The sequence below is a fragment of the Protopterus annectens genome, chromosome 3.part1 (assembly GCF_019279795.1).
Source record: "Protopterus annectens isolate FY-2018-M chromosome 3.part1, PAN1.0, whole genome shotgun sequence".
Taxonomy (NCBI): domain Eukaryota; kingdom Metazoa; phylum Chordata; order Ceratodontiformes; family Protopteridae; genus Protopterus; species Protopterus annectens.
Window position 1 is genome coordinate 1449223228 of NC_056732.1, and position 27092 is coordinate 1449250319.

Genomic DNA, 27092 nt, shown 5'->3' on the forward strand with positions numbered 1-27092 from the left:
GCTCTTCCTGTTTCTCCTTACATGGGGGGACTTGCTGTTCCATCATGCAGTGATATAACCTGTGTTAGATTTTCTAGACTAAATCCTTCACTTTGCAGGTATTCCATAACTTCAGCATCCATTTCTTTAACTTCTACTTTACTAATCTTCTGTTCTACAGTCCCTCTTTGTGATCTTATTTTTTGTAAATTTTCCATATATGGATGCCTTTACCTACATTTCTCTTCAGATATCTTTGGGGCTGCTTTTTTTGTATTGATTAATTTAGCTTTCTCCTTTGCGTAAATATTGCACTATATCAGATCTCTCTTTCTTTCCCATGTCCATATTTCTTTTTTATACATTTCAAAATTCTCTCAATTTTGTTCTTTATAGTTTTACACTTTCTCAGTTTCTTTTTTGAAATGTGCCAATGTTTCTTGGTCTCTATAATGTTTTTCATAAATCTGGTGTATTAATGAACAGAACTTTGCATTTGATGCTTTTGACAATTTTTCTTATGCAAGCATTTTTCTAATTTCTCTCTTAATCTTTTTGTATATCTTTGGTCTGGAAATTCTTGGCTTCTTCCATAATAGTAACAATACATGATTTCTTTTTTATCCTCAATATACAAGTCTCTCATCTTTATGGCTCTTTTTTGGCCTGTCAGGTTTTGTGATTTTTGTGGACTATTACTTCCTTCAACAACAGGGGGCATCTTCCCCCTGAGCTTGGCTTAGCCCTATTGTAGAAATGTTTCCATGTCTTGAGGATTTTACACTGTTATTTTTTCCAGTCCTGGCATTGGTGTACCTACCAGGATTGGGCACTTTTTTATCCTGGGAATTGTGCACCCCAGCTATCTTTTAATTTTTTTAACCTCTGCTTGTCCATGATATACGCTATATAAAATACAGTGTATCCAGTGTATATATCAGAGTTGTCTTGGTGAGATTTTATAAAAAACAGGGTCTGTCTTGTGAAGGTACTCACCAAGACCTGAGGATGAATTAAATTCCAGCAACGTCTCTCTATTCGAACACCATTTATGAGGTTTAACAAAATTACTATCCAACCACCACACATTTTTCTTAAACTCTAACATTAGTGCTATATATGCAAGTTAATCGGAGTTCAATAACCTGAATGTTTATCTAGTTTCATCCCATTTTATTAGCTTATATTCTTTTATCATTTACACCAAAAATCTCAGTTCTTTGTTTTTCCTCTCCAAATGTCCATTACATTTTCTTCTGTATCTTTTTTGTTGCTATATATATAGTATAACTTATCTGTGTTATTCTGTTTTTCCCAGGTTCAAACATCCTTCAACATAAATACTTGCTTAATACATTTATGTATTTAAGGCTGACCAGTTGCCTTCATGTGATTCTGTCATTACCTCATTAAACACTACACCTATCATGTCCTTCCATTTGAGCATACATATATTCCTGAATGAAATCTGTTAATCTGAGTTATGTGACCTTATAGTATGCCTCCAAATCTGGAAGTCTCTAACCAGTCTGTTCCTTTGTCAGTACTAGTTTATTTTTTCTGATTGTTCTCTTTCGGTTTTCTTATCCCACAGAAACTCCTTATTTTTCTGTGTTCATATTCTTCCACATCTGATCTCTCAGTAGATATATATATAATCCTGACCTGATTAAAGAACCAGCCAGTCCAAAAACATCTTAATCACTTACATTTTATTGTTGATGTCCATAAATAACAATGTCCATAGTCTCATCTTACTTATAATATTTTCATTCAATTATAGATTTATAGAATATGTAATACATCTGGATCTCATGGCTATTTATGCCTTGCCAGTACCTGCTCTTAAATCTTACCTCCTTTTTCAAGGAGCGATAGACAAATCATACAGGATTGAATTCATGAATACCTATCCAATTTTCTAATTCTTTCTTAACAAAAGGTAGTGTATCATTTGCTTAAACTGGTGAAGAAGTTTGCTCCCAAGAAGGAGTAGTCATTCCATGAGAAAGCTGTCTCTCCACCATGATTTATCTATTTTCTGAATAAGGTTCAGATCTCTGGTTCTAGTGTTTGCCGGGCTGTTTGATTTGCAGAGAAATGAGAGTTCCTGGACTGCCAGATCACTAATGGTCCAGAATGGAAGGTGCAAATCACCCCTAAGGAGTCAATAGAACACTGAAAACTAGGACAAGGCCTCCAGCCTCTTTTGATAGCTCAGGTCCTTTAGGCCGATTATCTTTTTTTTTGTCAAGAACTTTTGGGGGTCTCTCCAACTGCTCTATATATTTAGGAAGACACAACCCAAGTGGTGCATTATGTTTAATGACTGGCTTAGCCAGTGCAGAATATAAAAGGTTAAGGACTTATTTAGATCCAGAGGAAATGCCCTTTACAATCTGTGCCACACAGAACAATTAATTGTCCACTGTTAAAACATTATGAACAAAAAACAAGTATTTTTCTACCCATGTTTCAGAATCTGTCACAACACCTTCATTTTGGAGTGATGTTTTTCTCTACTACAAGTTGGGTGAAGGGTTTGTTTACCAATGCAATAATGTGTTTCATACTATTTAGTTTTATCCAGTTTTCAGAGCACCAACTATTAACATGTATAAGTTTGGTTTGTAGCTTCTGCATATTAGAAGGATATTTAGGCCTAACACCCAGTTTAAAGTCATCTGCAAACTTGGTTAAACATAGTTCTTATTTTTTGATTTGGATAACAGAGAAATAAATACTGAGTAACAGAGGTCCATGCACATAAATCCGTGTGGTACCCAGCTAGTTATCTTCATGTTCTCTGAGGATGCTCCTGCTTCCTTCACAGCTATCCATCTAACTACATAGAGATTGATTTAATAGTGTGTTTAGCTTGTTGATGATGTTGACATGTGGCATAGTATCAAATGCCTTGGTGAGATCAGGCTATGTTTTATGGACAGCGTGACCACAGGCCATGGTTTGCGTTACCCTTAGACAGGATCAACTTTTAACAAAGCCAGATTGCTGAAGGTCACTTCTTACAAGATTTTTTATATCATAGTTTACCAGGTCTGTTATGACCTACTTCATCACCTGGCAGATGAGGCTGATCAGGCTGGCTGATAAGCTCAGGGTGAACAGTTGTAGGAATGGGTCTACCAGTGCATAACTAGTGCTGTTTAGCAGCCATCCTGGTATGTTAATAGTCCTATAGAGGATGTATTTTTAGCTTTGGAGAGTACTTTTAACAAGAGTTATTTTATGATGAAGAGAGTTTGAGATCCTTATATAGGCCTGGGTTTTGTATAGATGTTTCAGGGGTGAAATTTGCACTGAAGTTGTTTGCTAGTACCTCTCGTGACATCCTGGGTTAAAACATCATGGGAAGACATACCAAAAGAAATGATCATCAAGAGTTTTTTGAAGACAGGCATCAGCAATAAAATGGACGGCACAGAAGACGACCTGCTGTGGAATTCAGACTCAGAAGAAAGCGAAGAAACTGGAGAAACAGATGTTCCTGCCAACTGGGACACTGATGAAAAATTAACTCGAGAAGAATGGGAACAACTCTTTAGTGTATCTGATGATGAATCTGACTTTGAAGCATTTTAAATAAATATTGTTACCGGTAATTTTATTTCGGTATTGTGTTTATACCAGTTTACGTTGTCAATAAATGTTTTTTATCATGGCCGCACGTGTTCAACAACATTTTTTTTGTCAATTACAATGCTTGGTGTGAAACAAAATTTTATACCGATTTTTAATCAAAAATTAGGGGTGCGCGTTATACACGAGTGCGTGTTATACTCGAATAAATACGGTATATTTATAATATCATCTGGATCACAGTAGGTGTTGCCATTATAAATAAATTCAGAGCACTGTTGAGTGTTATTTCATAGCTTCCTGGTATGAATAAAGAGGGATTGGTAAGTATCTTTATCTTCTGATGCCAGCCTAAGTTCATGGGAAACCTTTGCTGTCCTGATGGAATTTTTAGTACCTTGGATACATTTTTTAAATGTTTTCCTTGATTTCTGAGCCTTTCATTTTCCTAAATATTCTGAGTGTTTTGTTTTTATCATATTGTTTATTTACTCTTAAATTTCACATTTTGTTTAGTTATACTTAAACTTTGAGACGGCATCATAGAATTGTAGAAAGTTTGCATGTGTGGTCTCTGAATACTGTAATATTTGCATCTGCTCATTTATGGATTCTGTAAGAGAAGTTTACAAACTTATGGTCAGACTTGACTGGGGAAGGATATACCAGTGGGATAGTGCAAACAGATGCTATATTTGTAAGGACCAGGTCAAGTATAGTTTGTCCTCTGGTGGGCTCTTTGACTCTTTGATGCAACAGTATTCTTGTTTAAGGAATCAAAGAATATTTGGGCATAGCCTACATTTGAGGTATAGGTCTCTCAGTTTATCAATGGGCAGTTAAAGTTACTCCTAGGATGATGGAGTTATTGTGCATTTGAAGTTCATACAATGTATTTAAGAAATGGAAACAGTTTTCGAGGGTCATCAAGTAAGTTCTGTAACATGATAGTTGGCTTTATTCAGAGTGAGTTGAATCTCAGTAAGCTTGGTATGTGGGTCACTAGGAATCTGAATTTATGTGATGTGATCTTTAAACAAAAATAGATACTTCACTACAGTTCCTATTGTGTTTAAAGGTATGTTAGGTACAAAATCCTGGCACAGAGAGGGTGTTTTCCGCATTTGTACAACTGGTTTCAATAGTAATACATACATGAATGTGCTCCAAATGCAGGAGGGCTTCAAGATAAGGACATTTGTTATTTGGACTCCAAGTACTGAGCATCACAGCACTGATATTGTCAGCTGGTTTGTTATGTTTTCTTAGGATGGATGATCTATTAGCTGGACTCTGACTAGAAAGGGAATTATCAGGGCAGGAAAGGCTTTAGTCAGTATGTGGAAGCTCTGGAATGAGAGGTACAAGCCAATCTCTGCAAAACAAGGAGGGCTGTGCGGCATTCCATCCCATGCTAACGATACATATTGGACCATCCCCCTTCCGCCACCGAATGACATTAGATATTCAGCTACTTGTTGAAATCAGTCATCATTTTCTTGTACCTCTGCAACAATTTTGGAATGCTATGATTCTACTCAGCATCAGAGTCATTCTGCATATGACATACATACATGCATAAGTAGTGCAGCCCTGCTCTGCATATTATAGGTTCATAGGTAGGTACTGGGCTATTGGCCCTAGGGCCTATATAAGCCTAGCCAAACAGTACCCTGGCTTTTGCCACCCAAGAAAATAATTTTCCTGTGTTCCTGTTGAGTAGAGCCACAGAGTTGATCCCCGGGGTGAAGTTCCTATTTCCCATCCAATCATCAAGATCTTTCTTGAAGTGCGCTAATGAGGAGCTTTGTTTGATATAGATCAGTAGTTTGTTCCAAAGTATGGGAAGTCTCTGGGACAGGAATCTATCCCTCCAGCATGTTCTTTTTATTGTGGTGACAAGGTTTAGGTCCCTAGAGTGTGTAGCTCAGAGGGATTGGGATTTCTTTAGGTAGAGCATGTCCAGCAGCTCTGGGTTTGACATAGCTTTGTATGTTAGGCAGAGATCGTCTCTGAGTAGGCAATATGCGACGGAGTAAAGCTAGAGTTTTTTGAGATGGTCTGCGTAGGGCATCTGTTTAAGGCCGGTAATCCTCTTTGTGAAATATTTCTGCAGCCTTTCCAGTTGTTGTAGATGTCTTGTGAGGTACATACCAAAAGGGGTGTTGTACTCTGTAATAGGTCTAATGAGTGATGAGTAGAGGGGAACAATGACCTCTTTTTTCCTGGATGAGAACCCTTTTGTGATGAGAAGTGCCACGTAGAAGGATTCCCTGACTACTGTGGCGATGTGATTATCAAAGGTGAGACTACTGTCCACCTGTGTCCCAAGGTCTCTTATCACACTTTCGGTGTTAAGTAGACTACCACCTATGTGGTAGCTCATGGGTAACAAGTTTTTACCAAAGGGGATGGCAATGCACTTTTTGGCATTGAGCTTGAAGCCATGGCTTTGACACCAGGCATCTGTCTCAGTGAGGCCCTTTTGTAGGATGTCCACATCATTAGGAGTTTCAATTATGGCTCCTAGTTTGCAATCATCTGTAAACGTCATTAGCCAAAGACCTTCTGTGTTAGCCTGTACTTCAGAAAAGTAGATACCAAACAGGAGAGGACCCATGACTGGACCCTGTGGTACTCCAGTTGTCACTGGTCTGAAGTCGGATTTGGAGTCTGCTACTTTCACACTGTGGGCTCTGTCAGTGAGCCAGTTAGCAACCCATCTTGTGACATAGGGATTCATACCTAGTTTAGTGAGATTATCTATAATTCCAGAGTGGGGGATCATGTCAAAAGCCTTAGTGAGATCTAGATAGGCTGTGTGAACCACCTTACCTTTGTCTACGGCTTTGGTGACTGCTTCAAAGAAGTCTATCAGGTTTAGGAGACATGATCTGCCTTTTACAAACCTGAACTGGGTGGGGTCCAGAGTTTGGAGTTACCAATGTCTTTGTTTATAAGTTCCATGATGATATGTTCCATGGATTTGCAGACCAGGCTCGTTAGGCTAATGAGGCGGTAGTTCCCGTGGTCCGTGGTGGCTCCCCATTTGTGGAGTGGGATAACCGTTGCTGTGCGCCATTCAGTGGGCACAAAGCCTGAGGCTCATTACATACTAATGAAGAATACCACAATTATATGGCACCACAACAAGCACCCACTACTACCCACTGGGAAGATTATCTATGATGTTCTGAGGAAAGACATTTCAGATGGACTTCTCCATCCAGTTTGCAAATATGTCAGCAAATCACTCTGAGAGACACACTAAGCAGAAACATCTCTGTCTCCCAACAGTGAAAAACGAATTGACTTTTCTTATGATTGCCTAAGGTATCTTCCAAAGATAGAAACGTTTGCTTCTTGCATAAACTCTCAATATCGTGTGTTTATTGTAGATATCCTCTCAAAAAAGAATGGATAACCAGATTTTCCTTCATAATTTATTACCAAGATGCTTTATTTGTATTTACTCCGGCATCTTGGATTCTAGTGGCTACATAAAGTAAACAACAAATAGTTCTTATTGATGTACTGTGTCCAGTAAGTGCTGGTTTACTCTTCTAACTCAAATATTTGACTAATGTAGTACTTACTCTAACTTCTGTCTGCAACTGTTTGTATCATAAAGTAGTCCTACATTCCTTCTCAGGTCAATGAGTATAATAGCATGGAAGATCTAAGACTGAACATGTCTTTTATTTTAGGAAGCATTCTTTACTTAAAAAAAACTCAGTGGGCTACCACTAGAAAATATATTATTTAAATGGAATACATTTTCTTGTCAGTGTCAAGAGCAGGGTGCAGATCCTGATTCAATCTCATTTCCTCAGATGCTAGCATTGCTGTCTTCACTGAGGGATGGATTTTCCTCTTTTGAGGTCCGTTGGTCTGCCATTTCTACCTTCATGTCTATGCTTCCTTCTGTGACCTCAACAAGTCAACAAAACAGCTGTAGGAGGGAATTCTGTGTTTCAGATCACCAAATCATCATTCACAAGTTTAACTGAAACCCACATGACTTCTTATCAAATGATAAGTAGCTCTGTTGCTTGGATTCCTTCTTTTTTAAACTTTTGAAAATGGTTATTGATTTTTACCTGGCAAATAAATCAGCACAAACCTCCATCAAATATAACCTCAGATCACACTCCAGTGAAGCAGTTTTACAAAGCTATCCAGACAGCCTTTAATTTAGTGTCCATTCATCATTTATAAGGCCATAAATGTGGTATTTTTTTCCTCTTTTGTCATGAGACTCTCTCATTTAAACAGTAACTCATTCAACTATTACAAAAGCTCACCGACAGACCTAAAGATAGATACTTAAGCAGTCCTTGCAAATGAATTTACATATGTCAGTTTTTTCAATGGTGCTTTATCATCAGTGGACTAAATACCATCATCGACAAAATGTAATTATACAATGATGGCTTATTTGTATTCAAACCTGATCACGTTGATTGGCAGCCCAGTCAGCATGCCTGTTGTACATCAATCATATATCAATAGAATAAAGTTTGGCTGCTGAAGTACCATTGAGTGGCCAGACGTTCTATTGTAATACAAAACCAAGAAGAAAGAACAGTCCAACTAACATCAAATCTAGTTTAAAAGCACACAAAACTTTTAATAAAGAAAATAAAATAGATAAGCGGTTTCAAGCATTGAGCTCTTCTTCAGATCTAAATTCACTAGTTACAAAGTAACCCTTTAAACAGAAATACACATTTCATTCAATAAAAACTGTCCAATCAAAAAATATAAGGAAGTATATCAATGAAGCAGCTGACATGAGCATAATGCAGGTTTTAAAGGTATGGTGCCATTAAGCCCAGGAGTCTTATCTGCTTGTACCCACATGATCCACTTCATCTCAGCCAGTTCAGTGCTATGAACAATGTTACCTCCCCACTTATTTGTCTTCACCAGCTGTAAAACCAGAAATGAAAAAGTGTGCATTGGATTCATGGAAACATGTTTCATATGCGCATTTGTCATGTTCGTAAGCCGAATATCACTCATATTCATCCATGGACCTGAGTGGCAGCATCTCATTAATCTGCCTTTGCATTTCTCTCTGTTGATACGGTCTACTAATAAAATTGCTTTTCAAGTCCCTGGAGGAAGTACGGAATTTGGCTTCATCCATATGTAACCTAGAGGTTCTCAGAAATTGACCTTTATAGACATTGCAATATACATAAGTAGGGTGCATACTGGATTGATGCAACAGGCTATTCCTCCAACGTTTACCCACAGTTGACTTTATTTAATCACTCGGGCTTCACCCTCATGATAAAACCATGCCAACAGTGGGTAAATCCTGATATACCCACACCCACTCTTTGATTATTGCTTAAATAATATTTAATAAACTGTATATTTTGAGACTCTTCCCACACAACACCTGTATTATGTTTTATTAATGCCACATGTCCTTGCAGTTTTGAATAAGGTATTAATTGCATCACTGGCATATGCCTTGCAAAGCAAAATTCAAGGTATCTTTTTCCTCTCTCCAGTTTTGTCAATGAAGAAATGTATAATACAAAAATGATAACAAATTGGCTGAATACTAAATGTCATTGCTCTGACTAGACCCTTTTACTTAATAACTAGAATTCCAAGGAAAGCATTTTAAATTGTCTGAGGATTCATGTACTTAAGATGTTCTCCAGAAACATTTAATAGTACACTATGTCTGTTCATATATCTCCTGTGCTACAAAAAAAAGAACAGAACAAGGGCACATGGTGCACATTATTTTATAACTCAGCTCCATCTAATGCCTATTAGTCAAGACTGACCATTTGTGTGTCCATATGGATTATCCATAGCTAAAATGACTTGGCCATTGGGAATGATACCCAGCTGATGTCTAATTCCATGAATTTGTAATTCTTGTAGCAATGATCCTATATTTAAACATTTACTGTAATACCGAGCATACACGCACACAACGGTACTTTCTCCCTGCAGTTGTTTAACAATTTCAGAGTACTTTCAGTCCTCATTGTTTAAGAATTCTGTTAGAGATTATGAATATAAGGCTAAAATTAATTCTGTTGTAAATATGCTGAAAGATAAAGCATAGAATAAAAAGTTTGCTTGAATATATGTATAGAGTTTAGCAATGTAAAATGAGCATTCATACTATATGTATAACAGACGGGCTTCTCTTCACAGCATCAAAAAGAAAACGCCTAACAAAGCAATATTGGAAAGCAAGTATTACATGATTTTTTCATGTTTGCAGAGCAAATATCTATTAACAGACATCCTTTTTTATAAACTCAGCAATAAGCAATGTTTTTTAATAGGAATAGCTTGTACAGATGTTTCCTTTCAGATTTCTGTTAATGGCATCCTCACATCAGCAAAAGTGCTTACAAGTAAATCACAAAAGGACAATAGAAAATTCTAAAAACAGACATTATGTGACTTCCCACAGAAGGCCAAAAAAGATATCAAGAGGAAATAACATCTATGTGCATGACTAGCACTCTATATAACAACTGTTGTAATTCAGTTATGTTAGTGAGGGACAGAGAGAGGTATTTTGTAGAAGTCATCATTCATATCTGTAATGAAGGAAAACTTTGTAAATATATGCTACAAACTAACAGAAAGAGTATGTGTTGTTTGTTATAAAATAAGTTATCTGTAACTGTGCTTATAGCTGCAAAATATATTTCTTTATCAGTGTGCAATTTGAAAGGCTTGGTGCTTTAAACAGACTACAGATGGAGTCATGCAAAGCCTCTGTGTCTCAGATTCAGCAGTAAACAGTACAGCAAAACTGTGTGTCTTAAGAAGACTTTGGATCCAGAACAGCATAGAAGCAGAGCGCACATACATAAAATACATTTTTCAAATTCTAAAGCAAATCTGCTTTACCATTTTAGGATCTATTCTTTTACCACCTTTTTAGGACATTTTCCTTTAGGAAAACACTAGTAATAATCGTTTATTCTGGTCTCATCAGACAGAAGATTCAGAGGGCTTAAGGGGAAGAACAGCAGAGAGATTAGTTGTGACAAAGGGAGAGATGCAACCCACAGTAACAGCAAAAACTGATGAGAATAGAAAACATGGAAAGGAGGGTAAGTTTACAGCTAGATGTGGTAGAACATGAAGCAGGAAATAAAGATAAGTGCTGGTGGAGAGACAGAGAAGAGAGTTTATTAATTGTAGACTCGGCTACAGATGGGAAAAATATTCTAGGCAAGTGAGGAAAGAGAGAGGCCAGATTTCAGGGAATCAGGTCTTAGGCATTGATTGACTCAACAAGATTTTTCTATTTATTTATTTTACATTTGTTTACCAGGAAAGTACGACTGGATGCAAGTCCTTTTTCAGCAGAACCCAAGGAGAAAAACTGCACACACTAATTCACATACATCAAAAAGAACTACACAAATTTACATGTGAAACATAGATTGACAGTATTATGTACACATTCAGAGTACAAACTTCATGTGCAGTATACTAAACATCTATACAAAGTCAAGCAGGTGTTTGCTAGACAGTTTTATGGTTTAAAATCAGTAAAGAATGTAGAAATGTTTGAGTCATAGAATGTGCATAGGTAAGAATCAGAGGATCAGACTGTATATATCTTTTCTAGTGTCTCGGCATCTGAGTTAGAAACGCATGTATTTTGTTGTTCAGTAGGTAAATTCCTAACCTGGAGTTGTACAAGAGCATACCCTAGATCTAAATAAGTAGTATTTAAGTATTTTTTTTTTAATTGAGGTAAGTTAGTAGTAGTTGCAATTTCACTAGGTAATACGTTCCTGATTTTCGCTATATAGTTGGAAAAGAGGGAGTCACCTGAAGCACTGTTCGGCTGTGGATATGTTAATTATTGTTGTATTACTACAGCAAAGTATATGGTTGCAGAAGTAGGGATGTTGTATATTATTAATTTCAGGGATTTTATCTGGTTGGTTCAACATTTTATGTGCCATAGAGAATTGGTTGTACAGTAAAAAACGAGGAAGTCTAGTCAGTTAAGCTTCTTGAGTGCTGTGCAGTGATGAGATCTGTAGGGATAGTCGGTAACAAATATGGCAGTTTTGTTGTAACAGGAGTCCAGTTTTGCTAAGTCAGATTTTTTTAGATTAATGAGAATTGTTGAGGCATATAGAAGAGCTGAGATAAGATGCATTTGTACAACTGTTACTTTTGTGTTCTTGATAAGGTATTGATTATTTCTGTATAGTGTACCGAGTTTCTTGTGCGCTTTCTTTATGGTCTGGGCAATATAGATATCAACTCTCATGTTGTTAGCAATTACCACCCCCAATAGCTTAGTGTGGGCTATGTGTGATATGATGGTATTATTTGTGTTTACAATGTTGAAAGAGGGGAATGGGGTAGTGGGTCTTGTTGGCTAGAAAAGCATTAATTTGGTTTTGTTGGGGTTTAGAATTAGTTGGGCAATTATTTAGCCATGATTCAACTGCTGAAAATGATTCTTGTGTTATTAGTTGTCATTGTAGTATTGAATGAGTGGCACATATCAGCATCGAATCATCTGAGTACTGAACAGTAGGTGCAAGGAGTGTAGAAGTGTGCAGGTGGTTAGTAAACAGTTTGAAAAACACTGGACCAAGGATAGATCCTTGGGAACTCCTAGGTTGACAGCTAGAAGAGGACAGAGGTCTTGCTGCCATTGTACTGCTTGCCGGCACCCAGATAGATAGTCTTGGAACCATGTAAGGGTAGAGTGGCTTAGGTTTATGTCGGGGAATACTTCAATAAGTTTACTATGTGAAACCATATCAAAGGCATTTGACAGATCAAGAAATACACTGGATACAAATTTGTTGTTTCTACGCTGATTAACTGTATTAGTGAAAGTCATTAGAGCAGAAGTTGTGCTGTGGAAGGAATGAAAACCATGCTGAGTATTGGATAGAAGTTTTTTAGAGTTTAGGAAGCTCATGATTTTTGTATGTATACCTATCTCAAGAATCTTAAACAAGGGGAATAAGATAGCAACTGGATGACAATTAAACAGCTCTATTGAATTGCCCCCTTTGTGTAATGTAATTATATGTCTAATTTTCCAAATAGCGGGGACTTGATGCTTGGAAATGAACCTGTTAATTAGTATGGAAACAGGGTAGGTGATTGCATTGGCTGCTATTCTTAGGAAGTCAGTTGGTAGTTTATCAGCTGCTAGGGTAGTGGGCATTAGTCTTTTAAGCATTTTTTTTATCATTTCAGTTGTCTGGCTGAAAGGAAAAGGTAGCATTATTGTTATGTGAGGGCTGGGGTGATGGGGGGAGTTGTAGTTGTTAGAGCTAGTATTGTTTAAGTGAACTAGTTATTTAATTGGGTGGCTGTACAGTTTGCATTATTAGTAGATGGGGAGGGTGTGCTAGTCTTACCTGGTGATAGTATGTTATTAATAGCTGACCAACATTTTTGTGGATTTTTCTGGTGCTGACTTTGGATATATAATAGCAGTTTATTTTGTCCTGTTTGACTAGTCTCTTTGCTTTATTTTGAAGTTCATGGTATGGTTGTTTGGTAGTTTGAGATCTGATTTTGTGCCAGTGTTCCCAGGCTTTGTCTCTTGCTTTTATAGTACTAAGCTAACTGCCCTTGCGAGCCATTTTAAGCCTAGCCAATTATCCCTTGTGAGACTCAAACCCTGCACCTTGTGTTTGTAAGGCAAATACCTTAACCATTAGGCCACCCTAGTAGTGCTCTGGTTTATTTGGTTAGTCATGGGGCAAAGTTAGCTTTTATTCTTATGTTTCTGGGATGAACATGAACGTTCAAGATATTTAGGAAGGGACAGTTGAAATACTTCCTTTAGGGGGAGATGCTTAAGTGGTGACCAATTACAAAGTTTGAGGGTAGATATGAAGTGGTGAGTGTTAAAATCTTTTTTGTTCCTTATTAGATGACAATATTATGGTATAATAAGATAATATGATATTAAATAGATGATAAGATGTGGGAGGAGATGACCAGAATGATTATCAAGGGGGGGTGATAGAGTAGTGTTATGATGCACTCAAGCACCAGTCAGAGAAAACAGGTGACGTGGAATCAAGCAGAGCCAGGAAACTGCCAAGGTGATGTCAGGGGAAGACGTTTGTGGCAGTATTCTCAGAAGTATTACATATACCAACAGACATCCCTCTGAAGAAAGAGAGGACCGAGGAGTATAATATTTGGTTGCTGCAGTAGACACGGGAAAGGCCTGAGACTAGTAAGAGGCTGGAGTAGACCTGTCAAAGAGACCAGATCTATCCAAGGCAACAGTCAGCAGCATCTTAGCCTAGAAAAAAGAATGATGCACAGTACTGAGTTAAAAAGGTACATCTAAATGAAAGTAAACTAATGTGGAAAGTGGTAGGGAGTATAGCAGAAGCAGAAGAAGAGGATAGATATTCAGGCAGTTGGCAAAAGGTAAAATGAGATGCAAAATATAGCATTGAAGCAAACAAAGATGACATCAAGCCCTGCTAACTATATATTCCAACTCCAGGATCGCATTACAGTGAGGAAATGGATGAATATTCCACACCGCACTGTACCGCAATCTGTGTGCAGTTTTTGAGTTCATATCAGTGAATGCACAGTAGAATTCGCTAATATGACTTTCGAACATGGTATGCTCGGCAATACGGTAATTTGGACATCTATAATTTGTTTTTAAAGAGACTTGGCAGGTAGATGAAAAGCTGCATGCAATGACACAAGAAAGAAGGGTGGACTTTGTTGCTATTAGAAAAGCAAAGGCTCCTGCAATAAAACAGGATTTTGAACTGCATGAGTATATGTTATTCAGGAATAATGGAAAATGAAGAAATGGAAGTGAAACTATAAGTATAAGCTACATAAAGAAAAGTATCAGTTGTGAAGTCAGAGAAAAGGAAGAATACCTTCAAATAATGCACAAGGCAGTCTGAGGATGTTATAGGGCAGGGCAGCACTGTGCACCCTCCTTAGAAAAAGGATGCAAAGCATTTTAGGGGTTACACATTCATACTGACCACCATTTACCTGGATGGAGCATGTATACTCACACAGCTTTATATATAGGAGTAGAGTACCACTGCTTAACAATGGATGACTTTATTGTACAAATTGAAGATTGGCACTGCTAAGCTAGAACTTATGTATGAGGACTGCTGTTCAGAAAACTGCTGAACATTGCCTCTCTACCCAGTTGTGCAGAGTAGTGGTCATGTGAATCTTATTAAGGCTTTGCTGCCTCTGACTAATATCAAAAACATATGGGCCACATTATGGGTCATTCCTGGGATGTACAGTTAACAGTACACCCTACCCATGCATGCATGTTAAAACCCTTACAGTGCTGCATTGCAACAACTGTAGTGGCAGCACCACAAGGGCATTATGAAAGAAATATGATCTGCTCTCTATGATAAACATTCATTTAAAGATGTGTATATATGTATATGTGTGTGTGTGTATATATATATATATATATATATATGTATATATATATATATATATATATATATATATATATATATATATATAATATATGTGTGTGTGTGTGTGTGTGTGTGTATATATATATATATATATATATTTATATATATATGTGTGTGTGTGTATATATATATATATATATATATGTGTGTGTAGGTTCCTATCATAGCAGTGAAAAGTCGCAACACTGAAACTTGTAAGGTCGAATTCATATCAGTAATAACTCATTTCACTGAATGTGTACAACTGTATAGAACTGTGTAAAATGTATGTGTTGATGCCATTTCTTATTATAAGAGTTATTAGGGAAGTCAGTCTAGCAGAGTATGTGTGAATTGTGATGGTCAGCATTATATTGTACCCCCAGATCTCTAGATGTCCATATTTGCTCTTAAACACTGATTCACTCTGTGTGGTGTTTTTTTTTCTTTTACACACAGTTGTGCAATCATGGAGTTAGTATACATAACTAAGTATGGGGGTGCAGGTGGGCTTGCCCCCCCCCCTTCAAAAACATGTCTTTAGTATATATTTTTGTGAAGAATGTTTTCAGTGAAATTAGTTTTGTTTTATGAGTTTTCAGTGATATCCAAGAACAATGCATTAACCCATCCTGCCACAGAGTCAGTTTGACCTGGTGTAGCCCCCACATTATGCCAATAGTTTTTACTAAAGATATATATATCAATGCATTTCTAATGGATATACCCTCTTATAATAGTGAATATCCCACACCCCCCTTTATTTAATATTCTCACTCCAGGGTTGCACTGCAGTGGGGCAGGGGCTATATTCCATTTTCGACCAAATGAACTTCGACCAAGTGAGCTTTCAGTCAAGTGAGCTTTCAGTGAAGTGCAATGCCTGGTATCATTTTTGAATAAGTGTAATTCGACCAAATGTATGGAAATATATGTATGTGTATATATATATATATATATATATATATATATATATATATATATATATATATAGATATAGATGTATATATATATAAATGGATCCCTATAAGATTATCAAAGTTTCAAAACTTCGAAAGTCATATGGTCGGGAACATATGACTGACGTTATGAAACTTTGAATGTTTCTGTACAGTGTGGAATGTGAAGTTTACCCTTTTCAACAATGTAGTGTGATCTTGGAGTTAATACATTTAATTAGCAGGGGTGCGGGCTGCACAGGTGCATTGGTGGGAGGTGGGGGTTGTCCCCCAGCAAAAACATTTAAAAATATATTTTTTTGTTTTTTATTTTTTTATTTTTTAATGTTCATAGTTCTGAAACTTTGATTATATGGTGTCAGTCATATGAATTTTGAAATTGTGGAACTTCGATAATCTGACATAGATCCATGTGTATGTATATATATATATATATATATATATATATATATATATATATATATATATATATATATGATATGTGTTTGTGTTTGTTTGTGTATGTGAGTCACTTGTACTACAAATCCTCTCTATCAAAAACTCACATCTTACCTGCAACAGCACAACTGAATGTAAATTACAAATTGTGTACCCATTCTTGACATGCGTGTGTCTGACCTGATTAATTTACAAGCATTCTAAAAAAACAAGTGTTTTAAACATCCCATGCATCCCCCAACTTCATTAGTTTCATTCAAAGTCAGTGCACCTGACAGATAGAATAATCATTGAAGACAATGTAATGCCTGTCTCATTCCCTAAGGTTTAACCATCTCAATCCACCTAGAATTCACTAATATGAGTATATGCATGTTTCACTTCAAAGAAGAGTGAAAGAAATCCAAGTAAGTGCCGATCTGAGCCACTATGATTGAGCAAATGTAGATCAGGCTCAAGAGATCAAATAACTGAAAGTAAGCCATGTGTGTGTGTGTGTGTGTGTGTGTGTGTGTGTGTGTGTGTGTGTGTGTGTGTGTGTTTGAAGGCATGTACTGATGAAAGACTATTTCATGTGTACAGCCCTTCCACTTTAACAAAGATAGGATCTCTTCTGCCTCCATGCTTCACCATTGTAACTCATATGTTAACTAATATCTGGATATTGCCATAGGGCATAGTATATTCATCTCAGAATTACATTAGCTCTGTCATGCATGTTGCATAGCTCTTTTACTTATGTACTGAAAACCAGCTGCCTGGTTGATTTCAGTAATATATTGCTTCTGCAGGCAAACTGTCCACTTGTATCAGCATCTGAAGGTAGCAATATCCTTACTTTCTCTATGCCCTATGCACACTGGACTATGTCCCTGAATCTTGCACACTTTGTCAAATTAAGGGATACCTTCTCAGTGCCTACTGAACATCAAGTCATTCTGAGCAAGTGGTGACAATTTATTGGCATATTTTATTGTATTCTTATAGTTACTGCACTTAGCAAATGTATACAGGATTAGCTGCTGTATGCTTAGTGTGTTTTTCTTTTCTTTCAGGGAAGAGCCTGGATAAGAGTAGCACTAATGGAAAAACGACTTTCAGAATACATTTCCACAGCTCTGAGAGACACAAGAACCACCAGGTATTTTTAATGACTATATGGTCTATTGTAAATGAATTAATTTTATGTATATATTGTCTAACCTCTTGTTCAAGGCTTGCACTAATCAAACTGTTTTAGCAAATTAAGTCATGCTTAACAAAACTCACGAATCAATGATTTACAGCTTATAAAGAGTTGAATACAAATCTGATTTCTTGGAAGGAAACATTAAAACTGCAAGAGAAAGGATGGCATTCTGACTTGAAAAATTAAACCTGAAACTGGGTCAGTGAACAAGAGCTCTCTTTATATAGGTCTGTCAAACCACAATACAAAGTTCTCCTCATTTTTTAATGATTTTCGTAAACAGTTCTTTATTCTATAGCTTATTTATCATCTGCTCAATTATATTTTTCTTTTCAGACCATCCCCACCAAATTTAGGAACCTGTCCCTTTATCATTGGAATAAGTATTATTATGAATTATTGCTTTGTTGTATGATTAATCATTAATAGCACCCATTATATTTACAAATAGTCTCAACATGATATATCGCTGTTACTGAATGGTTTAGTTTTGCAGTTTTATAAATTGTAACTGAAATGAAAGTAAAATTGTAAAAATCTATTATTTGTTTGCACACATGAAGCAGACATTGCATTTAATGTAAGGTAAAAAAAATCAAAGTTACTGCAACATAAAACTTATAAAGCTGAGTTATTTATGTCCACTACTGGAAAACAATTTTATGGTTATCATGAGGTAAGTTATAGAATATCTCAGTCTGATTGTGACGTACCGGCCAAGAAAGTGCAAAATGTCTTTTGTCTCTTTTTTTCAAACTTTTTTTCTAACACTATCACAGATACTGGTTTTACAGTCATTAATAGTCCAGATCTCTAGATAATTAGAGCAAATTTATTTTAAAGCAATAAAAGGGCCTATTCAGAAAGGTTACCATGAGGTGCATTTATGATTTAGAGACAGCCCTACCACAGTGCTTTAGCATGAAGATGTGAAGCACTATCGTGGCCTGTCTCCACAGCCATGTTGAATGCTAATGAGGCATTCTGGGGTAGTGGCATATGATAATTAGTCATATGCTTCCTTCGTACATGACAGAGGTAAGACATTTATGCATCCGAGCTGCATAAGGAGCATTAGACACTCACGTTAAAAGCTCAGATTGACCCATCATGGTAGAAGTAAGTGCCAGGTAGTTTTGGAAACCGGTAGTGTTGGAAGGATGTTTGCATGTGTGCATGTATGTGGATGGCTGCATGTGTGAATGCATGTGTGAGTGAGTGTGTGTGTTGCCCTGGGAGGTCACAATAGGGGGTTAGTTAGGGAGTAGGGTAGGTTTGTGCGTGTGTGTGTGTGTGTGTGTGTGTGTGTGTGTGTGTGTGTGTGTGTGTGTGTGTGTGTGTGTGTGTGACACTAGGTGAGTCTGTCCTTAAGTGTAATCAGGTGAGAGGGCTGTGTGTTCATGTGTATATGCATGAATGTGTGAATATATGGTTGGAAAGGTCTGTCATATCTCCATATTTCAATAGACTAACGAGCAAATCCTGCAACATTGGTATGGGGACACTAGTCACTAAGGATAGGTCTTCTTATAAAGTTCTTTAAAGACACTTAAAACAGTTCAAACCCTGTCCCTTCTGTATACACAAAAAGCATATTAGTCCTTTGCCCCACCACTAAACACTGGGGATATCATTTAAATATTACATACGTGTGTGACTAAAAATGTAACTTTAACAGGGAGAAAAGTTTTTAATCTTGAACCCTTGACCCAGAAAGTAGCTGTCTTAACCTACAACTCTGAGTGATCACCTGGTACATGTGGTTATTTTTTACATAATAAGAATTATGAAAGTCTAATGTCTAGCATGATTCAAAGATTGCAATAATCAATAAGTCATGAGGGACAGTGAGTGGGCTTCAGTACAAAGCCAAGAGGAACCCACTCGGGTTGGGAGGGTGGCCTAATGGTTAAGGTGTTTGCCTTACAAACACAAGGTGCAGGGTTTGAGTCTCACAAGGGATAATTGGCTAGGCTTAAAATGGCTCACAAGGGCAGTTAGCTTAGTACTAACCTATGAACCTATGAACCTATGAACTAGACGCCAGGGAGAATATTTACGCTATTACTGGGGCTCACATAAAAAGGTAATAAGGCAAGAGCTGTAGCATATAATGCACTTTATGAACACTAGCAAGAGAGAAACTCTATAGACTGGTATGACTGACTGACGGTATGTGGTTTACAAGGACAGGGACAAAAAATAAGATGAAACATCATAAAAGTTATATCAACTCTGGGAGAGGTAAGAGGTATATGGTGTGTGCATGTGTGCGGGGGTATTTATGAATCTGTGCATGTATGTGGGAGAATGAAAGGCTGTGTGACTGTGACAACATGATGCATGGGATGCCGTTGTCACTTCTCTCTGTAATAATCATTTCATTTCTGGTATGGCAGATATGTGAACACAATTATTTCAGATCAGATCTGATGAGTCATAAACTTATATTTTAGTTTACTTTTTTCTGGGGTGATCAATGCCCTGTTTTGGCATAACAGCAATATTCATAGGCAATGTTAGGGTAAGCAGTCAAACAACATGTTTTTGGAATGTAGGAGGAAACTGAAGTACTTAGATGAAACAAATACAGACTTCAGAAGAACAAATAAGTTTCATAAACGTGGTGGTCAGTTTAAACCCATTACACTTACAATTAAGGCACCATGCTGATGACAATTACTGCCCCACTGTAATGAAGCAATCCATCACTGACTTTTTTTACCTTCCCATGCAAGGGGTTCTGCTTACCTTATTGTGGAATGCTCTGCTACATTTAGACCCCATTGTAAGCCACATTGCCTCTCTTCTTTTATGTTTATTTATGATTCTGTTTTTTTATTACTTCTCTTATATAGTAGGCCGCATTTGTTTATTTTTTCACCCACCCTGTCTTCCTATAAATTCTGTATTCTTGTATAGTTACATGCCAGTCATAGCTTTTTGTGCAAAAATGCAATCATACAGCAATCTGACTTAATTTCCATAGCACAAAGTAAATGTTAAGTCCTAGTAAGCTCCCGACAGCAGTAAAAATTTAAAACTGCTCAAATAATCTTACAAAGCTAAACTGTGAATTGTTGCTAAAATAATGGCGGAATGACAAATTAGCTTACTAAACTTCAGGAAATGTCATACCAAAGAAGGCTGGTGAACATTTTTGCAGTGGATGTTTAAATAATAACACAAAATAAAATAATGACAAATATGTATGTGTATATATATATATATATATATATATATATATATATATATATACAATTTACTATCATAATATTGAAGATAGATGCTCCGAACACAGAAAAAGAAATTATAGATGTCTAAATTACCGTGTTGCCGAGCATACCATGTTCGAAAGTCATATTAGCGAATGCCAGTGTGCATTCACTGATATGAACTCAAAAAACTGCACACAGATTGCGATACAGTGTGGTGTGGGATATTCATCCATTTCCTCACTGTAGTGCGATCCTGGACTTGGAATATATAGTTAGCAGGGGGTGTAGGAGGTGCAGGGGGGCTTGACCCTTGCAAAACCATGATGTTAACTATAGGAGTTTCACATTAAATGTTCTCCTATATGGCAGTCATGTGCTGTGTTTGACAACAGTGTCGAATCTGCTGAATTCATTCAGCAGATTTGACATTGTGTGTAGTTGATTAATGTGACATTCGCCCTTTGCTTCGATGTTGTGATGTTGTGCCAGTTGACATTTTCATAGTAAACCATAGATATACATATAGATATATATTAACTAGGGAGAGAAGGGGTGGGTTTTATTCATAGCAGATATTAACCCTGACTGAAGCTAGGGCAGCTAGAAGTAGAGCCTGACGGTCTGTGAGTATGGTGTTCTCATGCCGAGAGAATATCCGATCTGAGGCCTAGAAGAGGGCAGCCATTTGGAAGTGATGGTTCAACAAACATCATCATCATCATCATCAATCCCCTTTTTTCCATTTTCTACATGGGGCTGGGGTGTCACAACTGTCACCATCTCTCTCAATTGTATTATCTACACTCATTTTCATTCCATATGCCTTCAGTTTTGCATTCCATTCCATTATCCTTTACTGAAGTTCTTGTTCAGAGTCTGTCTGTAATGCCACATCATCTGCAGAAAGCAACTATGTTGATCAACTCTTCTCTATGCCTCACTTCTATTCTCCAACTTAAATAAAACAGATCTTAATAAACTATCATCCTGCTATAACTACATTGCCAGATTTGCTACTGGCACAGCCTACTAGACACACCACTGTCACAACAAAAATCGCCTAGGATGGCTTAAACTGCCAAGCCTACTGCAGTTCAACCAGCTAATAGTGGCACATAAAGTCCTTTACCAACCAGAAAATACACCTGCACTAAAAAATATTATCAGCCCCTACACCAGCACCCAGCCACTGTGATCATCCACTAGACTCCTAGTTCAAACATACAAATCCAACTACTCAGCTGGGGACTCTCTGTTTGCCAACCCTGTTGGAAAAACATGGAACAGACTCTCAGCTGACATGACCCTAGAACCCTCACTAACTCAATTCAAAAACAAACTCAAGAAATACTTCAAAACTCATTGGCTATGTCCTTACACTAACCCAACTAGTGACCTCTCTATTTCTTAGGTGCCTTACCTTCAACTACTTCTAACTTTTTTCTATCACTCCATTTCAGGAAGGGTCAATTGTATAACTGCTGCTCAATGTGTCTTAAACCTGAATGTAATGTTATGTATATATAACTTTGAAAGTAATGTTATGTTTTGTAAAATGTTTTATAATAAGTTAGTACTATATGTGCTAAATGCTGGTATTGCTTATGAGTGTAATCTGCTTGAAACTAGCATTTAACAAATGTTCAATATGTATTATTATCTTGGAGCTTTTCTCCCCGGGCCTTCACTGAAAATGGATATATATCCAGTCGGACTATCCCAGTCAACAAATGTAAAATAAATAAATAAATAAATTGGAGATGTTTAAAACTTTTATTTCAAATCTTATGGAACAAACACCGAAAAACATTTGCTAAGCAAAACACCACAGTCTCACAATGAAAACAGGCTACTTAGCTTGAACAGTATCTTCTCTGCCCTAGAAACTCACATTCATTGAAACAGCATTGAAACCCACATTCAAAGAAAATACATCTGGCCATTGTAGGATTAAGTTTGCCTTTGGGCAGTTTTCAAACCATAAGCCCCTTGCACACATTTTTAGGACCATGCGAACATGCAAGAGTTCTTTGATTCACTTTCCTGTTTGTAGTAAATTATATTCCTTTCATAATACAGCACCGCTTGGTAGAGTGTGTTTTAAATTTGTAGGCTTGGACATTTTTTTAGTAAGCAATGAAACAAAACTTATAAACCAATAATGACAAAATTATCCATTACAGAATATTTTAACCATAAAAGGCCACTCAAACTTCTGTCATTACAATCCACCAATATCAGTCAATGTGCACAATCTCTGCAGAAGTAAAAGTCAACTGAATAATTCCACATTAAAGGAATTTATAACTAATGAAGAGGTTGCTGCTGGCAAACAACTTTATATTTCTGTGTTTCATGCACAAATTCAGTGTCTGCTGCCCTTGAAGAATAGATTGCCAGTGTTACATTAAAAAAAATGTTAATCTGGTAATATTGTAAAAGGGAATGGCTGTCAAACCAGCGATAGGTTCATAGACACTAAGCATCTCATCCAAAGGAGGATATACTCAGGGGCTTAGCACCCACATCCTCCCCCTTAGAGGGCACTGCAATATTAGCACTCCATTAACATGGCGTGTGAATAGAGCCCACAGCCTTCTGAATCAAAGACAGGTATGTTACCTGTTGTGCTACCAGCACTGCTTTCAAAATTATAGCACAAACACTGACGATGGCCATTTGCTAAACGGACAGTAGCACATTGAAAAGAAATAAATTAGTAAAAAAGTCTCTGTCCCTTTAAGATGATGAAAAAAGCTGGTAGGCATTACCTGCTTAATCCTAGCATGTCTAACAACATTGAAATGCTAAGGATGTAAAAAAATTACATCTGACCTACCTTGCCTGTTCCCCTTCGTATTTAGTAGGTTGGGGTGTTCTTAAAAGCCATTGTGGGTTCCTCTTCAAAACATCTGATATTTGAATCTGTAGCAAAAAATACACTGTTTTGTTCAGGCAAAGGAGGAGGAAGACCGGAGCCCATTGTGGTTAAAATTCTTTATTTGTAAAGTGAAATTTTCCAGGCAGATGAGCATAGCTTGAATTGTTCAGATTACAAGTCTGGTGCTGATTCTTAAAAACAAAACATTAGAGGAATGTAAAACATTTGTGTGGCGCCCAGGTGGGAGTGTTAATTGATTGACATTTATGTAAATAAATCTGCAAAGGCTCCAACTGAGTGGCATCTAGGTGTACATTTAACATTAAATTAAGTTAATTTCATTAATTAATAACAAACCAGTCACTCAAGTCAATCTACTTTTAAATACATCATTAAATCTTATAAACCATATTTTTCATTAGAAATTCAAGTTGGGCTGTGAACAAATGGAACAACACAAGTGTGGAGGGAGAGGGTTATAAACTTTATTACAGCACATGAATAGAAATTGCAGGAGCTTAAAATGATTAGAGAAGTGGAAGGGGGGTAGGGGAAGTGTAGTGGAATAATAAAAATAAACATTCGTCACTGGTTTCACTTGGTTTGGTCTCTAGAAGCAGGAATATGTATTTTTATATAAAATAAGTTAGGTTAAACACTTGTCATCTGCACAGTTTCAACTCAAAAATAAAAAGAACTAAAGCTGTCTCTGCTCATACACTTTCACAAATGCCTCATCATGTCTGCCTGGAAACTTCTCATGGGGACAAAAATATAGATACAACTTATGAAGGAAATAATAATAGATAAATACTGGGGGGAAATAAATCTGGGAAACTGTAGCTTTAAATGAGTTGAAGTGAGCTGCTGGTTAAGGTTTGAGCAGGCGCTTGTACTGGGGTTTATAGCTGGTATATTTCAAGCTCAAGTGTGCCATTATTAAAGGACAGAGTTGAAATACCATGTAATGTACTATAGAGTTGCTGTGAAGCTAGTCTGCCTTTAAAGAGTAAGAAAACGTAGGAAGCAATACTGTGTGGGTACAGCAAGTATGAATTCCTATAAAAATATATTAAAAATAAAAGTCAAGCCGGAAGAAAGAACAGACATGTGTAAGTTATAGAAGTGAGGAATGATAAGATGTTGTTGTATGGTGGTTACAAACGCTTAGCCATGTCATAGATGTTTTGATCCAAGTTAACAAGCAAGATAATAAGAATGTAAAAATAAGGAAAAAAACAACACTTACGACATATGGAAGAAAGTTGATTTAGTAATAATTGTAGTGGTTTAGTTTCATATGATTTAAAATACAGTTGATAGAGATTGTGGCATTAGGTCTTGGGGGTTAATAAGACTTAACATGAGCAACAATAAACTTCAATTCCCTTGAAACTCAACATTCCTTGAAAATGCACAGAAACTCATCATTCTTTGAAAATGCACAGAAACTAAAATGCACTGGAACTCAACATTCTTTGTAAATGCAGAGAAACTCAACATTTCTTGAAAATGCACTGAAGCTCCACAGTCCTTGATGACAGTTTGCTAGTTAGTGAAAAGGAGTCAAGTTGGTGAAAATGATTCAAACTCTAATCTCCACTAATCAAGGTGCAGGGTTTGAGGCTAAATAAGTTAACCAACCTGCCATCCTTAACTGAGGCATTACACACATATACCTCACCCATGGTACTGATTACACCAGCTGCACTCACTGTTTTGGTGGGCTCACTCTGGCTTCACTCAGTCCTGCTGCTGGATGGCCATCAAATCTCCTGCTCTGCAAATGGCATGTAACGTTTACATTAAGATGCTCAGCAGTTTGCTTATTCTTTTCTTGTAGAAGTCTCTTGTGAGGTCCTAAAACCTTCCAATTTTACAGACGTCTCCCACGAGGTCCTAAAGACCTCCAGTTTTACAGACATCTTTGAGATTTTTTTTATTTACAAATGGATGTCTTCAGACTTATAAACAATTTTATTTCAGGGCCCCCCAAGCCAACATGGTCCTCTCTGGGAACACCTTCATGTCAAACTCATCCAAGAAAAGAATTATGGCCAGCACCACAAGTTTAGATAGTGCCTGTTGGGGAAAGAAGTATATAGACCAGCTGTTTTGGGCATCAGTTGTGGTGCACAGTATCCTCTAGGTACACAAAGATGTATCACAGACTGCTTGCCATGTCAGGGCTAGCAACCTGAGAGTATAAAAATTGGCTTAGGGCGATTTGGTCACATTGATTATTAAACAGACAGTATGATTCAGTATAAGATAAAACATTTGACTTGACTTCAGGATGGCAGGTTTTATCAAAATGTAGCACTGTGTCCGAAAATCATTAAGTAACAGTCATCAACTCTGGGTCAAAAACAATGGGCATACATAAAGAATGCCACAACATATGTAAGGTCAAAGACCATGGATATACATCAAGAATGCCACAACATATGTAGGCTCAAAGACAATGGATAAACATCAAGAATGCCACAACATATGTAGGGTCAAAGACCATGGATATACATCAAGAATGCCATAACATATGTAGGGTCAAAGACAATGGATATATATCAAGAATGCCACAACATAGGTAGGGTCAAAGACAATGGATATATATCAAGAATGCCACAACATAGGTAGGGTCAAAGACAATGGATATATATCAAGAATGCCACAACATAGGTAGGGTCAAAGACAATGGATATATATCAAGAATGCCACAACATAGGTAGGGTCAAAGACAATGGGCATACATCAAGAATGCTATAACATATGTAGGGTCAAAGTCAATGGATATATATATCATGAATGCAACAACATATGTAGGGTCAAAGACAATGGGCATACATCAATAATGCCATAACATATGTAGGGTCATTGGCAATGGATATACATCAAGAATGCCACAACTTATGTAGGGTCAAAGACAATGGGCAAACATCAAGAATGCCATAACACATGTAGGGTCAAAGACAAAGGATATATATCAAGAATGCCACAACATATGTAGGGTCAAAGACAAGGGTACACCAAGAATGCCATAACATATGCACTACGATTATATATAAATGTAATTGGTGAGCCTGAAATAAGGAAAATGTTAGGTTATTAAACACAAAGTGTTGAAAAGTAAGGTAAACTGTGGTATTTGGGAATCACAAGTAGACAGAGATAAAGGAGAGTAAATAGGAATGTGTACCAATTAAAAAAAAAAGAAAGAGAGAGGTCAGCCAGGAGATCAAAGGCATAAAGTAAGGAAAATAAAATCATTTCAAACTGAAGGCAAGTTAAAATCTGTCACAGACACATGAGAAAGAAAAGAATGAGATACTAAAGGATGGGGTTTGGCAGAAAAAAAAGATG

General features: G+C 36.9%; 1 protein-coding gene across 2 annotated transcripts in view; it reads left to right on the forward strand.

Annotated features, from left to right (window-relative positions):
- The window catches only part of RUNDC3B (RUN domain containing 3B), a 2404839-nt gene that overhangs the window by 1525661 nt on the left and 852086 nt on the right, over positions 1 to 27092 (forward strand). For both annotated transcript variants that reach the window (XM_044067523.1, XM_044067522.1), the window contains exon 4: positions 17500 to 17585. In XM_044067523.1, coding sequence (XP_043923458.1) covers positions 17500 to 17585 — 86 coding nt within the window. The remainder of the gene's footprint in view (positions 1 to 17499; positions 17586 to 27092) is intronic.